The sequence below is a fragment of the Convolutriloba macropyga genome, chromosome 4 (genome assembly GCF_964194025.1).
Source record: "Convolutriloba macropyga chromosome 4, txConMacr16.3, whole genome shotgun sequence".
In the NCBI taxonomy this organism is placed as follows: Eukaryota; Metazoa; Xenacoelomorpha; order Acoela; family Convolutidae; genus Convolutriloba; species Convolutriloba macropyga.
In genome coordinates this window covers 4,843,115-4,859,912 of record NC_134471.1, presented here as the reverse complement: position 1 = coordinate 4,859,912, position 16,798 = coordinate 4,843,115, and the positions used below count along the sequence as shown (strand labels likewise).

Here is a 16,798-nt window from a genome sequence, read left to right as displayed (position 1 = left end):
AGATAGTAAGTTAATATAATTCGGTCTGCATCACATTAATGAGCCAAAATGGAATTCTTTAAACTTTCATTTTTGTGAAAATTTTAAAGTTGAATTTGCGATCATTTTTTGTTAATACTGATATGTAAATTACGTAGTTTTCCTTTTAGCTTGATTTTCACTTGTACTAATTATTTGGATAGTACTAATTATTTGGATGCTTTATAGACAGTATGTTAATATAATTCGGTCTGCATCACATTAATGAGCCAAAATGAAATTCTTTAAACTTTCAATTTGGTGAAATTTTTAAATTTGAATTTGCGATCATTTTTTTGTAAATACTGATATGTAAATTACGTAGCTTTCCTTTTAGCTTGATTTTCACTTGTTCTAATTATTTGGATAGTACTAATTATTTGGATGCTTTAGAGATAGTAAGTTAATATAATTCGGTCTGCATCACATTAATTAGCCAAAAGGGAATTCTTTAAACTTACAATTTTGTGAAATTTTTAAAATTGAATTTGCGATCTTTTTTTTGTAAATACTTATATGTAAATTACGTAGTTTTCCTTTCAGCTTGAGCTTGATTTTCACTTGTACTAATTATTTGGATAGTACTAATTATTTGAATGCGGTATAAATAGTTAGTTAATATAATTCGGTCCGCATCACATTAATGAGCCAAAATGGAATTCTTTAAACTTACATGTGTGTTCCCGAAGAAAGGGCATATCGAGTGTTACTATAAACAACAGACTATGGGGACATAAAATGAAGACTGTATGTAATAGCCAATTCGATTTGGCTTCCACAGATTGTGTCGTCCAACAGAGTAAAACTCAACTGCATTCAGAAATTGTTTAATCAGAAAAAAATCAAATTCAAAAAGCATCTAAAAACGCGTAGAAAACTCATTTGAAACAAAGTAACAAATAGGAGAAATTTGATGAACACTAAGAGAAATGCAACTTTCTAAAGAGAAGCTAGCAAGGTATTGGAATCATTAGCTACATACGAGAAAGCGCTGACAGAAAATGGGATATCTCAAAAACGAGCAACTGAAACCTATCAATTAATCTATTAACTCAAGTAATTAAATCTTTATTGGTCAGAAAGACAATTGAACAGTCGTAATTTTTTTAAAGTGTTTTAAATGCTGTTGTGCGATTTTTCTGAAAAAATGGTTCAAAAGTGTTGACGATCGCGAACAGATGGATCAATTGGCATCTGAATCAAGTTAAAACTAATCATCAAAAGTCAGGAGCTGAAAACATTGCGACGAATGATCAGTAAAATGGAGAAAAAAAGGTTCAGACGAAATTGAGTTTTTTATTGAGAAACAAGTCTCTAAGTGGTTTAATCGCTTCACTATTAATCGAAACGTAGTCAATGAAATCGCCAAAAAATGATCTATGATAGGGTTTGAATTAGAAAAATTCACCAAGAATGTCACGAAATTATAAAGTGTATCGGAATTTCACCAGGTGATTCTTTTAACTACAATTAGACGTCAGTCAGAATTTTTTCAAGCAGTCGTGAAAAATGCGGTTATTGACATGAAAACAGTAAAACATTGGTCGCTGAAATATGCATTCTATCTCAGCTCAAAAAAAAAAAATTTGACTCCTAATTGACTACAAAGTTGTTGAAATGTTTGAGCAGATCTTTAAAAATGACTGCGTCGAAATACAATTTAAGTAAATTGAAAAATTAGAAGCTCAGTAATAGTCGGTGGAGTACATCCAAGTACGTGAATTGCTGCTAACAGTTCAAGTTGATTGTTGGTTTCAATATTTGAAACAATAGTACAGAAAACAACTTCGATAGCTGCACAAAATGTACTAAATCAGAAAAATTCTCAAACAAATTTGTGACGTGTCAAGCTAAATATTGCGAAAATCAATGCGCAATGCACAAAAATTGTGTCGGCTGTGTAGAAAATTGGATCTACGAAGCTATCTCCTAGGCACAACTTTTGTATGTTCGATAAGAAATATCTATAATTTTCGAAATTTCATAATTTATCAATTTTAGACAGAACTCTAGTGAGTTTTTTTGTTCTCACTGTCTTGCAAAGTTTTCAAGACTAACTAGACAACGGGTAAAATGGCGGTTAATCCATAGGGTTTGAAAGGGAGAAAAAATAGATAGTACTTTAAATTAATGTCTTTATAGACAGTAAGTTAATGTAATTCGGTCTGCATCACATTAATGAGCCAAAATGGAATTCTTTAAACTTTCAATTTTGTGAAATTTTTAAAGTTGAATTTGCGATCGTTTTTTCGTAAATACTGATATGTAAATTACGTAGTTTTCCTTTTAGCTTGATTTTCACTTGTACTAATTATTTGGATAGTACTAATTATTTGGATGCTTTATAGACAGTAAGTTAATATAATTCGGTCTGCATCACATTAATGAGCCAAAATTCTTTAAACTTTCAATTTGGTGAAATTTTTAAAGTTGAATTTGCGATCATTTTTTTGTAACTACTGATATGTAAATTACGTAGTTTTCCTTTTAGCTTGATTTTCCACTTGTACTAATTATTTGGATAGTACTAATTATTTGGATGCTTCATAGATAGTAAGTTAATATAATTCGGTCTGCATCACATTAATGAGCCAAAATGGAATTCTTTAAACTTCCAATTTTGTGAAATTTTTAAAGTTGAATTTGCGATCATTTTTTTGTAAATACTGATATGTAAATTACGTAGTTTTCCTTTTAGCTTGATTTTCTCTTGTCGCGGGCTACAAGAGGTTGAAATATTCATTAATTTATAAGGCTCACATTAATATATGTTTGGCAGGGAATATTTCGTTCCATTATTTTTTTATAGCAAGCAGGACATGAGTGTAAAAAAACGTAATATGATTATGCATTCATAAATTGATCGTGAATATTTTTTTGTTTCGCTTCTTTCTATGTTACACCATTATGAATGTTGATCGATTGTAAATAGCGTATTCAACTCCACTTCAAATTATTTTCTAATTCAAAATGTGATGCTTTTTGTTTGTTGAGTAACAGTGTCTGCATGTTTGTGAACTTATTCCAAAATCAAAAGCCAATCGTAATTTTCCTGACACGTAGTAATAGTTTTTTGTGTTCGATCCCTCAAATTGGATAGGTTTTGAAGTGGTTACGTTTTGAAATGGTAGGCTTTGAAATTGAGAGCTTGATAATTTATTAGGTGTTAATATTTATTTTAATTTTTGTGTTTAGTTTTAATTTTTTTCCGTTTTTCCTCATCGCTTTGAAAGTTTTTGGGTTTTTTCTTTGGCTCTGAGTAAAATGTGATTTTAGGCAGTCTTCGCTCTTTGTAACTGAGTCTATGGATCTTTTTTTGGTTGTGACCTGATCTTTTTACTATTTCTTTCTTCCGTTTAAAAGAATATGATTCTCAAGTTTTTTTCAGAACTAGCAGAAGAATTTCTGAACCAAAATTTGTTGGTGATAATTTTGCTGGTGATAATTTGTTGAATGCGAGAGTCTGTGAATAACTCAGTATCCAAATTGATGTATTTCAATAAAGTCAAATGAATATTAGATATATTTCTCTTTTCTCTAATGCCCAAGGTTTCTAATTGACTTTTGTCTCGGCTTTTTGTCTTCATTCTAATGATTTAGCAGAAAACGCCGTTTTCGGATAATAGTCTAAGTTGCTTATTAAACGATAAGTCTTGACTAACGACTGAGATTTTATGTGGTTCTTGTATATTATTGATGTGTTTGGGATCTCTTCTAAAGTGTGGTGTTGTATGTTAGATTTCTACTTTGAATCTTAAAAGCAGTGGTTTCACTTAAAGCACTGCCACTGCTGGTCTATATTTGCTTAATTGATGTATATTATAACCTCGTTTTGCAATCAAGGAGGGTGGGTTCTACTTCTAAGGTTAAGGTGTGTGTAGTTAATATTATTGGCTGTGTCGTAAATTTGCCGCTTCTGGTGAATGCGTTTGCTGATAGACTTATGATTAGTGTTTCATATTTTGGCATCATTGAAGATAACTTAGTTGATCTTTGAGAATGCAATAGTGGTTAATAATTTGACCTTCAAATTCAATTTATGCTTTCTGTTTTACTCTCCGAAATGGTTTTTACAATGTGCCAGTTTGTTTACGAATTATGAAGTCTGGTGTTTTCTGCAGAAGGTGAATATTGTTTTATCTGAAAAATGCAATTCGTTAAATGCAAAATCCTAGATCGGAATCATTTTCATTCGTTTTTTGGTAGTATTGGCATAATACAGCATGTATAAGCCTACTATTTTTCAATTAACTTGCTTCGAACCTCAGAAGGGTCTTTCTTGTTCAATTGAATTTGCTTTTGAGTATATTTTTTACTTCGCTGTTTCAAGTCTGCTATGCTTTTTTTTGTTAGAAAAGTGCAATATTCTAAAGGATTGATATTTCTAAAATGGAGGTTCGTCTCTCTCTCTCTCTCTGTGCGTATGTATAACTGATAACTGGTTACAGATTTCATGACAGAGATATTTAGAAGAATAACCAATGTTGATATCAGTTTAAGTCTGTGAACGTTCACCTTGTACAGCAGCAAGAATACAGTTGGTTTTTCTGATCGCAGCAGTATTGGGCTGATATGCACCTGGATGTTTCCTTTAATTTTCGCATAGACAATGAGCGTAGATGAGCATAGACAAGAGTAGTTGAGCTAAAGTACCAAAAATAGTCTTGAAAAGTGTTTAATTGCTCTCAAACTAAGTTTTACTATTATATTAGTCCTCTTGCTCTTCCATTATTAACGCGATTTTTCGTACTACCGACTTTTGTTCTGATTGTTTTATCCTCTAACCATTTGACTTTTCGTCGTCAAAACCGGATAAACAGGTGAAACCTGGAAGGCATCAAGTAGCTGAGCTTTACTAGTCTTTAAGTGACCACGAAGCTGCTGAGGAGACGTAAGATAACGGTAGAAGTTTTTTTGCGTATTAAAGCCAACATCCAACCCTCCCACCACCCTGATGGACATTTTCAACTCATTTTCCCCTCATTTAAGCGTAAGCTAGACTTCTTCAGCCATAGCTAGCTTCTGATAAAGCCAACTAGTTTCCAAGTTGGTTGTTTTCTCGCTTTATTTCGGAGCAAACTGGGCCAAAGGTAGTTTTGATCAAATCTTAGATTTCAGATTTTTTCGACAAACTTGTAGCCATTTATGAACTTTTACAAACAGATCTTTTTAGTACTCAATAATCTTATGTTTTTGAAGATAAGTTTGGTGATAGCCTTTTGCTCGTGAACTTAAATTCGTATGCTGATGCTTTTGTTTAAGCACTTCTACAGCAATTAAGTCTTTCGTTGCAGAAAGTTTTGCTGATTGCATGCTCTACATTAAAATCTGTAAAAGTTCGAAGCCCACAATTATTTATACTGGCCAATCTTTCTCTTTCAGTGACGTTTTTTTCTTTTATAGAATTTTCTTCGAGATGTTGCGATGGTCATCCCTTCGTATTAACGTATAGTTCGTATTCATGAGTTTTTCGCTTTCTTTCAAAATTAAAAGCAGGTTAAATTCTGTGACGTGCATACATTTTCTACGATTTGAAAATTATTGTTCTGACCAACATTAGGGACGGAACAATAATTGTCAAATCGTATGCTCAAAAGAACAATTTTATCCTTATTCCGAGGAGTACCGGAGGTTTATTAAAACTTTTGTGAACGATAGGGTCGCTTCCGTTATTTTGTTCACGTTTTTCATAATTTTTGCGATCTACCTGAAATTTTTAAATTTATTTAGCTAAAAAATAAAACTCTAAACGGTAGTTACATTTGTTTTAAGTTCAAAGATAAAAGAGTTTCTGAATTGTTTTAGCTAAATTTTTTTGACAATTTAGCATATTTTTCATCAAAAATGGCCAAAATATGCTTCTTTAGCTCTTTGTCCAAATTAACCGGTAGTGCAGACCTAACAGGACTGGCACGATCAATTTTACATAGATGAGTGCTAATTTTACCTCTGGTTCCTGACAAAGTGTTCTGAAATTAACAATTTGGCGGCCTCTCGCTAGTTTGTATCGATTTTTATTAAAAATGTATCATTTATTGTTTGATATATTAAAATTTTCTACCTTTAATAACAACCCCTTAGTGATAGCAAGGTCAGTTTTTGTCCCACAGTTGATCTTTGCAATGAAAAAAGAATTGGATTGCCTTCTGGCTCTCTCCTTTTTAAAATACTTTTCGTATTTTTTTGTCCCAATTGCAGACAGCTGCGTTTTCGTTGAGCGAGTTTAAATTATTAACAGGTCCCAATAATATTTAAATGAGGCCAAAAAATTCTGAAGAAAGCTTATTGTTTATACGGCTCTCAAATTTGTTTCGGTAAATTTTTAATGGATTTTAATGGCGTTTAGTTGCCATTTGTAGCTATTTTTTAGTCTTATGACTGAGTTAATTGACTGGGAAAATTATAGGTCTTATTTGCTATCTGAGTACTTTTTAAGAAACTATCTAATGGTTTCAGTTGATATCTAATAGTTCTTCGCTACTATAACTCGACAATTTTCCAAATTTCGTTATTTTTGATAATGAATTTTTGTCCATTTAGCTCTTTCGGTAAATTTTGGAGCAATTATTTTTTATATTGGACGAGAAGAAATAGCAAGATTAGCTTTGGTCTAATTGTGGAAGTTTACGATCCAAAAATTTCGGATTGTAATGGGGCTCTATTCTTTAAAAAGGTGTATCCATTTTTTGTTTTTTCTATTTTAATTAGAGACCAGAAAAATTTTAAATCACAGCTCAATTATTGTTAAATCAGGTGTTTGTACAGATGAATATCAGTGAACAGACATTATAATTTCTGCGAAAAGCGTAAGGTTTTTTTTTGCTTCAACACTTAGCTTAAAAGTGTTTGTGAAATTTTGGGCTGTGACTGATTTCGTTAGTTTGTAGTCTTTTGATTTTGCATCAGTAATGACAAGTCCAATAGCCAGTAAAAATTAAGTTATTGCTTTTGTTTTAGTTGAAACCTTATCGTTATTACATATGGTTTTCAAAAAAAACATTTCGGAATTTTTTTCTGATTTGCCATTTTCTCATTGCAGCGCAGTCTCAGCAAACCGAAGCGTCGCATTCTCTTTCTGTTGAAATATAATCAAGTCTTCGTTGCTGTTTTATTATTTAATTAATGGTTTTTAGCTTCGAAACTACAAATTTTCAATACTTTTTATTTAAATTTTGGACGTGTTCTAATTTTTGTGGTTCTTTTTTTGCTGTCTTGTCCTAAACCAATAAAAAATCACATAACACGTGGCGTTGATATTTTCAACGTTTTCAGTGAATTGATTAGTATTTTAATAAATACGACACCGTTTTATCGCAATTTTTACATTTGGATTTTTGCCTGATTTTGTTCTTTTTATAATCCTAAGACATTCTGTGTAATCACTGTTCTTAATGGTTTCCTATTGAGGTATTAAGGGGCTCATTTATTGGTTTCAGTTGACAGCCGGTGGTTTTTGATGTCTTGCAAATTAATTGTCCTAAAAAGTATAAACGTATTTTTCAACTTTGCCTATATTTTAATTTTTCTAAATAAAGACAGGTCCCATATCTTTTCTAGTGAAATTCAAGTCGATTAGTTCGGTTTAGTTTAAAGCGATTTCTTAAATGGATGCGCCAATTATTTTCAAACAATAATGGACTTTTGAAAATTTTCTTTCTCTTCATTTGGTAGACACTTAAATAAAAACTGTGGTTAAGCGGTGTCAGAACATTTTGTGCCAACGCACACTACCGGGCCTCTTGTTGGCTCAAAAATTATTTTTTGAGATGGTAACTAGATCATGAGTACGGTTAGAATGCAAACTCGAGTTGCGGTGGCATTCTAGAAGCAATCATGATCTAGGTGCCATTGGCTTGTCTACCCAAATATAATAGTGCTGCGTGTCTTGATATTCTTGCAAGCTTTCTTTTGATAATAAATGTTTTCCGCGCTTATTATGCATTAGTTACCCTAATATTATTCCAAATTTCATAACCAGTATCGACATTTTTTGCGGACTTTGAGTTTATTGTTGCAGTTATTACGGTTGGCCTCAGTTGCCATCCATTGTTAATTATGGCGCTTCGTCATAGGTTAATATCAGGAGCAAACTGAAAGTTTCAAAATTTGATAAAATTCTTTGTCTTTCCCGTTTCGTGCAGTTGTTCCCTTAACCACCACCGAGTCGATTTTTCACCGATAGCTTAATCAATTGTTGTTGAAGCGAAAATTTTTCAAATAGTTAGCAAAAACTAAGGATTCATCATACTCATCTAAGAAAGAACATACTCATCTGACAAGGTTTACATTTTTAACCCCCAAAGTTTAGTTAACTCCGCTTGTTTGGGAGAGGAGCCAGCAGATCACAGCTGCAGGAATTTTTCATTGCCTTAAAAGTCATATTTTCGGTTGATTTTTGTATGAATTGTTTTTAAAATTAAGTTGAAGTTTTGCAGAAAATTGGAATGTCTAAAAAGGATGTTGAAACTTTTTTTGGTTGGGCTATGGACTAGAGGAATATAAACAAAATATCGGCAGTAAAAAAGTAACCCAATTTTTCCAGAATTCTTGAGTTTTCCTGCTTAATCAGTTACAGATCGATTTGTGGAAAAATGTTTTGGTTTTTAAAAAGCGCTTTTCAAACATACTTTTAGAGCAAAGAATGTTGCGGGTCAAATCTTTCGTATAGATGTATGCAATTATTTTAAAAATTATTTTCAGTTTTTATTCTTGCAGTACAACGGTTGACATGTACTTCGGTTGTAGTTATTGAATTTTTAAGACTAGTTTATAACAAGGCGGCTCAGTAAAGTGGGTACGCACATATTGTTCCGGCTCAGCTTATCCAAATCCTGGAAGAATAAAGATTATGCTTTGTCATTTGAAACTGATGTACTGTCATATTAGGACAGATATTTATACCAGTGAAGTTACTACCAACCTGGTTATTTTTCTTTCACTAGCATGAACAAAAATTGAAATGAATGACAGATTTCAGAATCAGTTGAAAGGAAAAATCAAATTTAATACATTTTTCTGGCAAAAACAACGATTTGGTCACTTGAAAATCTAATTTTGTTTCACTACAAAAATGGGATTCGGATTTCGATTTCTACTTTTTTCCAATGAAACATCAAACGTTAAGGTCCTTTTAGAAACAAAACTTTTATTATCTAGCTTGATTAACCTCTATTTAATCTTAATTAAGGTTTCTCAACACTCATTCTCAACAATCATTCTCAAATACAATCTCAAATATGATTAAAGTCCACCGGAAATAGTTATCCATCGATTGGCCAAAAATCCATACTTCTTGCGGAAGCAAAACACGTCAGAAACAGAAATTTAGCATAGAGTTTCAGATTTCAGCGAAAAAAGCCTTTTAGCCTCTTAACGTGCGATCCAATGGTCGGATTTCAAATCGAGGAGCTGATTAGAAAAACATACGACTAACGACTACTGGTCCTGAATTAAAAGAAAGAAAGAAAGAAAAAGAATAAATTTCTCCTTTATCATAAAAATTATGAACAATTTAATAAATTACATAATACATTAAATAATTCATAATATATATCAATTAAAATTATTTACATATCAAAGGTATCTCGGAGAGGACAGATAAACGGGGCTATCAAGCCCACCTAGTATCTGCCCTGGCTATAGTAAATTTTTTTGATGTTGAAAACAGAAAAAATAAATTTAAAAATGCGGTTTTTAAGCTCAAAACGATTCTTTTTTTGACTCATGAACAACTAACGCTAACACTGTATGCAGCGTTACGCTTAACGAGAGAGCCGCTGATTCCTGGCATTTTAAAAAAAAATAAATAAGAAAGAATAAAGAAATTGAAATATATTGATGCACAACTCAAAATTCACCAAAATTAGTCCCTAAATACTATTTCATAGAAACAAATGAGCTGTTCAAAGAAAACAACAATTTTTTAACTTATGCCTTTTACACTGTCAATGGGACGTGTCTTTAATGAAACTAAGTTGTAGGAAAACAAAGATTAATAAGAACCCCAATCAAAATATAAATATTTCAAATATTATGTAAATTTATGTGAAATATTTAAATTTTTAAATTTACACTTTCCCCAAAACTTTCTCCACTTTCAAAGCAGTTTGAATGAATTTTAGGATTTGAAACCAGTCATTTTTTGCTCATTTTACTAATCTTAAGTTACCAAAATCACTGCTTTTCGTTGAACTTGAAAAGTTGGGAAAAAATGGGAAGATCTGAAAAATATGGCTCTGTTATAATCCAAATTCTTTCTATTTTAAAAACTACAATGGGACTGTTAACAGCCTCGCTTTTGGGCCACGCGGATATCAACAAAAGTATCGACAAAATACTCATATTGCATCATTTTTTGTATTTTCAGAAAATGAAGCACCTTCTTTTGACTCAGCATTATAAAATTGTATGTTAGTTAGTATGATAACCTTTTCAATTGTATGTTAGTATGTGTCGGATTGCTGTGCGCACATTTTCAGCGGCCCGTTCTGAATCCACGCATCTGTGTTACTTCTTTTCAAGACCTTTTCTGTTTTGGGCAGCGCTCATGATTGCCAGTTTGAAAATGTAATATATACTAAGTTAATTAAAAAGCAGAACATACGCTTTGAACAAGTATAAAGGTTGTCTCACTCAACTAAAGCTTGTGGCACAGTATAGATTAATTTTGCATTATGAGTTTGCGTTTTCAAAGAGCATTAAGCAGCGTTTTCTGCCGTATCATTTTTACTCAATTTTAATAGAGATTTAAGACTTTGAATAATTAATTGAGCTATGATACGTGTAATGTACAGACATGCTGAATCAGGTACCTAATAACCGTCAAGTTGCTGAAGTTAACATTTCTTTCGAAGACTTCTCCTAAAAATTTTTCGATCTCTTTAATTTTTGGGCCAATAATTCCATGTTGCTTGCTATTTCGCTTTCGATAGGATCAACTTCATCTTAATTATCAGGCAAAAATTTAAAATTTTTTTATTGGGCACGTTTTTAACTATGCTTTTATTCATTCCAGCATCTTTTTTAATGGTTCTTAAAATTAAGATCTTCGCGCTACAGATCAAGCGAAAACTGAATTTTTGAGCTCGGCGAATCGTTTTATTGTTGTGCCGGCCACTTAGTGGGGGGAGGACGTGTATAATCAGCTGTTTGTTGTTTTTTGTTCAGACAATTTTGGCCGATCGAAAATATTTATCGTAGAAAGTTGAGTTGTATCATTAGAAGGCCCGTCCAGCGTGGAGTGATTAGTTAATGAGTTTTTCCTCTAAATTCGCCTTTGTCTTGAAGGTTGAAATTTTCGCGAACAGCGGCTAATTTGCACTATGTTCACTTTTTCAAATTCTCCAAATTTTGTTTGATTTTTGCTAAACTGAATTGGTACGTTACCAAACATGTTATTGTTGTGATTTTTAAATATGGCACGGCTTTGCTTTGAATTCTTTGAAAAATTTTGTCTCTTTCTTGGAAAATTCTTTGAAAAAATTTTGATAATATCCATTTAACTGGCACAAAATTAGTTTTTGGCTGAACTGCTTATACTGTTCAAGAAAAGTGCCCTAAAATGTGATCAGATGATCATCATTAAGTCACCGAGGTATAGTTGAACCTCTAAGTCTAACAGCGCAATTTGGAATTCCAGTTTTGCAGCTTCTCAATCTATTTTAAAACTTTCAACGATAAGGTATTTTTTTTAATTTCAGTGCCATTTTTGTCCTTTTTAGACATTTATAACTAGTTATGTTAAAATTTGCAAGAGTTATGTAGTGGTTAGAGCTACCAAGCTGTAGTGAAGTTATTTGCATCATCGTGGGTTTTGCTATCCAAGAGATTTAGAATGTACTGGTGCTGTCTTTAAGATCTGTCCTAGCTTTTTTTTCTACCTTTTATGCCGATGAATAGTCAAACCTGAGCAGTGATTTTAATCACGCAGTAATATTATATGGGGTGACGACAATTTTATTAGTTTTTCAAGCTCCCTTTGGAATTAAGCGAGAGAAATTGGTGTTTGAGAAATTTTTCATTAATATTTTTTTCAACATGTATTAAAATTTAAATTCTGTTTATGCTGATTTTCTTTATTTTCTTGCAAATTCCAGCAACGACGAGAGACGTTTTTTTAAGTGTATGAATGCTAATGTCAATAAATCGGCCAATGAGTAGCTAATGAATTTATGACATTAAACCTATGTTTTCCTACGATTGAGTTTTGGTGTTTTGAGCTTTCATGACTTACTTCAACGAGTAAAATGATTTCGGCACCCTCGTTTTAAATCTGAATTGATAATCTGTGTTTAATTGGAGTTATTTAGAGCTCCTTCAAGCTAGAAACTTATAACAAGGTTACATTAGTTTTTGAAATTTGATTTGATTTTGATAAGAGTTTGAATTTAGAATTTCATTTTGCATAATTAGGCTTTCAGCAAAATTAGGCATTTAGCAAAATAGGGTATTTAGTAAAATTAGGTATTTGGCAAGCAGATAAAGAGACGTTTTTAATGTTGCATAGATGCAATTGTTTGAATCGACCAATTAGTTGCGAATTATTTTATGACATTGAACCTATGTTTTCATAAAAGTTAGTTTTGATTTTGCGCGTATTTTTTTTTGAAAATCGGTTTCATGAGAGGTCCACGTGACTTTATGTATAGCCTTTTGAGAACCCTGTTAGTGTTTCCTTTTAGCGTTTCCTGGTGACTGTTTTTTGGTTTTACTGCTTTGACTTTGTGTATTCGCAAAAAATTGGATTTTCCTTATTTTATTCTTTTGTCTGATATTTCAGTCTCCTTACTGGCAGTTCGCATTGGAGTATTGCATTAGAGTCATAACTGGCCCTGTGTTATGTTTTTTTTAATTGAACGTTCGTGACTTACCTCGATGAGTAAAATGATTTTTGCACCCACGTTTTAAATCTGAAAAGAAAATGTCAGTATAATTGCAATAATGTAGAGCTCCTCCAAGCTAGAAACTTATAAAACAAGATTTCCAGCAAGACGTTAGTTTTTGAAATTTGATTTGATTTTGACTCGAATTTGAACTGAGAATTTCTTTTTGCAAAATTAGGTATATAGCAAATTACGTATTCAATCAAATTAGTTTTTCGACAAAAATAGGCGTTTACTTAATAAAATTGTTTTCTGTTTCTAAAAGTGTATTAGCTTGATTTCTCTTTGTTCTTCTATGCTTTTGTCCTTTCTAATGAAAAAACTGACTTCACTGGCATGCGCTTGCTTCTGTATTTGGAGATCGATCAATTATCAATGAAGGTCCAGTACTGTTTTATATTTTTCTCTCTACTTCATATCGTAGATAATTCAGCCAAGAATTTTGATGAGCGGGGTTGGAAAATCATGTGCGAACGCATATTACAAAGCCTCTTTGTTTATGCTTACATCTTGACAGTGCAAACCCTTTGATTTTTCATCTCGTCTGATTGACAAGAAACAATTAATTAAACAGTTTTCATTTCATGGCAACATCTATGCGTTTAGTTTTGCTGAGGTACAGCCATATAATGTACATCGCTGAAAGACATGAATACAACAACAGTCCTTTTTTGTGTTGAAGATTAGATTATTGTTCAAGCAAACATATGAAATGCTCGCTTGGCTTTGACTTATTTTTAAGATTTATTCGTGTTTTGCTTTCTTCGTATGATTCATTTCATTGAGAACTGTTATATTGGACTTCATTGTTTTAGGTCGCTCAGCTTGTCGGCAACTTTAACGTCAATTTGAGAAAAACATTTGTCTTGTCACTTATAAACTTCAATTTTTGATTGTTCGTGTTGTTGGTAAATATCGGATTGGCATCAGAACACTTCATTTTTAAGTCAAGATATATTTGTTTAATAAACAGCATGCATCGTTCCTTGTAACAGGCGGTATGGAGGTAGTTCCACACTAATACAATCGGTAGATCGATCCTAGAGGAGTTGTTCAAAATTTATTACAGTCATTCAGTTGCCTATAAGGCATTAAATTTTCATTTCATTTGCAAACGTAACTTAGTTCATTTTGAGTAACCAGGGTTCTCGATTGATGGTATGTTTGCATTTTGGTGTTTTTATCATATGCATCTAAGCTATATTTGTTTTTTTCGACTTTGTCAACGAGGATTCTTTCATGTTTTAATTATGAAAGAAAACTTAAAATCAAGCGTGCTTTTCTATAAACATGGGAGTTGACAAATTTGTTGACAAAATGTATAAATAAATTGGATCTAATCTTGCTTGTTGTTGTTGTATATATATTCTATTCTGTATAGAAAATTTTCATAGTTTGAAAGTTAGTGTGTTTGACAAGGAGTCTTAAATAGTGTACAATCAAACAATGAGAAACAAGCTACCTTATGGTTTTTGTTTAATCCTGTAACTACTCTTATTTGTCAAGGATTATTAAACATATTTTGAGGTTAAACTTTATTCAAACTCTCGTGAAACCAATTTTGAGTGAGACTGCTTAAACTGAAGAAACTTTGCATATTCAAGGCAGATAGATTAACCGAATTATACTCTTAAAGGCCATTCAAAACTGATGTTAGATATGAGAGACTTATAAGAATTTATACCATATTACATTATCATAGAATGCTTATCTACGCGCATCAATAAATGTGTGTGCATGTACACAACTTTATGGCAGTATACGGCGACTGAGTTACATGGTCAAACTTTTGTTTTCTACCAAATAAATAAAAATATATTCACAAACAAAAGCTGAATTGTTATTTTTTGTTTTGAGCAATTTGAAATCTAAACTACAGATAAATCGGTGAAAACTTCACGCTGAGTTTTGCATTGATGTTGTATATTTGTGTGTGGTTTAAGTTGTGATGAAACGGTTTTGTTTATATTTTGTAAGAATAATTTATTGGAGGTTTAGCGTAGCTTATGTGAAGGTTTTGGTCAATTGGTTTGTCTTTCATGTGTTCGTATAGTGGCCCATAGCTAATATTTACTGTGAACTCTAACTTACTTTTGATTCGTTTAATTTAGTCACGCCGCCAAACGAATTCTTCAGCTTAATGCTTTATCATTGAAGAAATTATTTATTAGAACTGAAACTTGCAGTTTAAATTTAGTTAATAAATACAAATGTTGTTTATTTAGTTTGTTGAAACCCCCTTTTATGTTTTGAAATACAAGCAGAACATTATTATTTTCGTTAAGTTTTGATTTTATCAACTAAAATTTAAAGATATTTGTATCAATTTTTGGACAAAAAATTACAGTTTAATAATGTTAAATGATTTGAATTAGTGAACATTTGGCTATAGTCTTCCTATTTTTGAAATTTAAAAATTGAGTTATAAATTGGAGTTTTTATTAGTCGAATAAAATTATTATCGTTAGACTTACAATTTCGTTTCAATCATCATATTTTTTAATTATCACGTCAACAAAGAAGTATGTTTCGATTCACCAATTATGACTCCATTATTTTTCTGATTTGATGTTTTGCTCTTAATATGTGCTTGTTTTTGTTACTCCTTTAAAAAGAGATCTTGGGCTGAATATGTGTATGAATGTTCATAAATTACCACGTTCGTGTGTTGTTAGAAGCTGTGGTCCTTGTAAGCAATTGCTTTGAATGCCCTTGAAGAGTTCTCCGTGTGAAGAAAAAGGTATATCCGTGTGAATTATTGTCTCACTGTAACACCACCATCTCAATTAGAGAAATAATGCATTAAAACGTCTTAGTTTTTCCACTGCGAATTGCGGCAGTTTTTTCCTTCATTTTTATCTTATTTTCCTTACTTTGTTTTCGCTGTCCAGGCAATTAGATTGTTTTGTATTATTACGCATAAAGGAAAAATTCCGATCGTCAGTGTTATGTTTCTTGTTAAAAGTGAATTTTAGATGGTGATAAATCAAATTTTTGATCTTGATGAAGAGCGCATTAAATGTTAGTTTTTGTCTATTGTCTTCAACTTTGATGACGCTAATTTTGTTATCCTTTCAACCAATTCTAAGAAACGCCGCTTCATGGTTTCATGTTTGCTCTCACTTGTGCTTTTTGCAGACATAAGAGATCACTTCTGGACCATTTATGGGCTTTAACTTTTTTTAAGGAATGCCCACGAAAGGTTTTTTAATATTTTATCTACTTTTCATTGATCTGCATCTCTTAGTTTAATGGGATCTTTTCTGCTATTGCCCCTTTCCCCCACACCGTATGCCCAACTTCTCACCAGCGTTGCAAAATATGTCCTCATAAAAGTACTGCGATTGTGTTAATGTAGCCCATGCGTTCACAGGTGACAATATATACAACCACGTCCACGTTGTAGGAGGGGCATAGATTGAGAAAATCCCTACCTTAATAAGTAGGTGTTCTTTGTCTTTTCCTATGTTTTTTTTTATTGATAATGGCGTTTTTGCTATGCCTTTGTTGAGGGAAAAGAAACAAAGTTCTTTGGAGCAGTTGCGCTGATTTTTTAAAGTTTTTATGAACTGATAATGGGAACTGTCAGGAGCTATTGAACGCTCTTTATTCCTTTTTGAAGGAACGATTTCTTCTGAGAAGCAGCAGATGGTTTGTCAGTACCAGAAAATGCTAATCGAGTGGTAAAGGGTTTGTCGATCGATTGGTCAAGTTTTTTCAATTCAGTCAAGATTTAAACTCAGTTTATGCGTTATGCACAAGTTAGTATTGGTTTAGTTAATTTGATTAACTAAACCAATACTGAATATTTTTTAATTTAATTTTCATCTGAAGTTCCGGTTGTGACGTTCCATTAATTCATTACTTTACTTCTCTGCCTTCAAATAACATCTTTTTTC

At 32.0% G+C, this 16,798-nt stretch overlaps 1 protein-coding gene across 6 annotated transcripts in view; it reads left to right on the top strand.

Moving 5' to 3' along the window:
- Positions 1 to 15,352: 15,352 nt before the first annotated feature.
- Positions 15,353 to 16,798, top strand: part of LOC142337423 (uncharacterized) — a 94,927-nt gene continuing 93,481 nt past the window's right edge. For 2 of the 6 annotated variants that reach the window (XM_075386632.1, XM_075386633.1), the window contains exon 1: positions 15,546 to 15,639. In XM_075386632.1, the coding sequence (XP_075242747.1) occupies positions 15,606 to 15,639 (34 nt within the window). In that variant the 5' untranslated portion in view covers positions 15,546 to 15,605. Of the gene's footprint in view, positions 15,640 to 15,825; positions 15,921 to 15,980; positions 16,102 to 16,798 lie in introns of those variants that run through there. The other 4 variants (XR_012758947.1, XM_075386631.1, XM_075386635.1 and 1 more) reach the window with 4 other exon arrangements.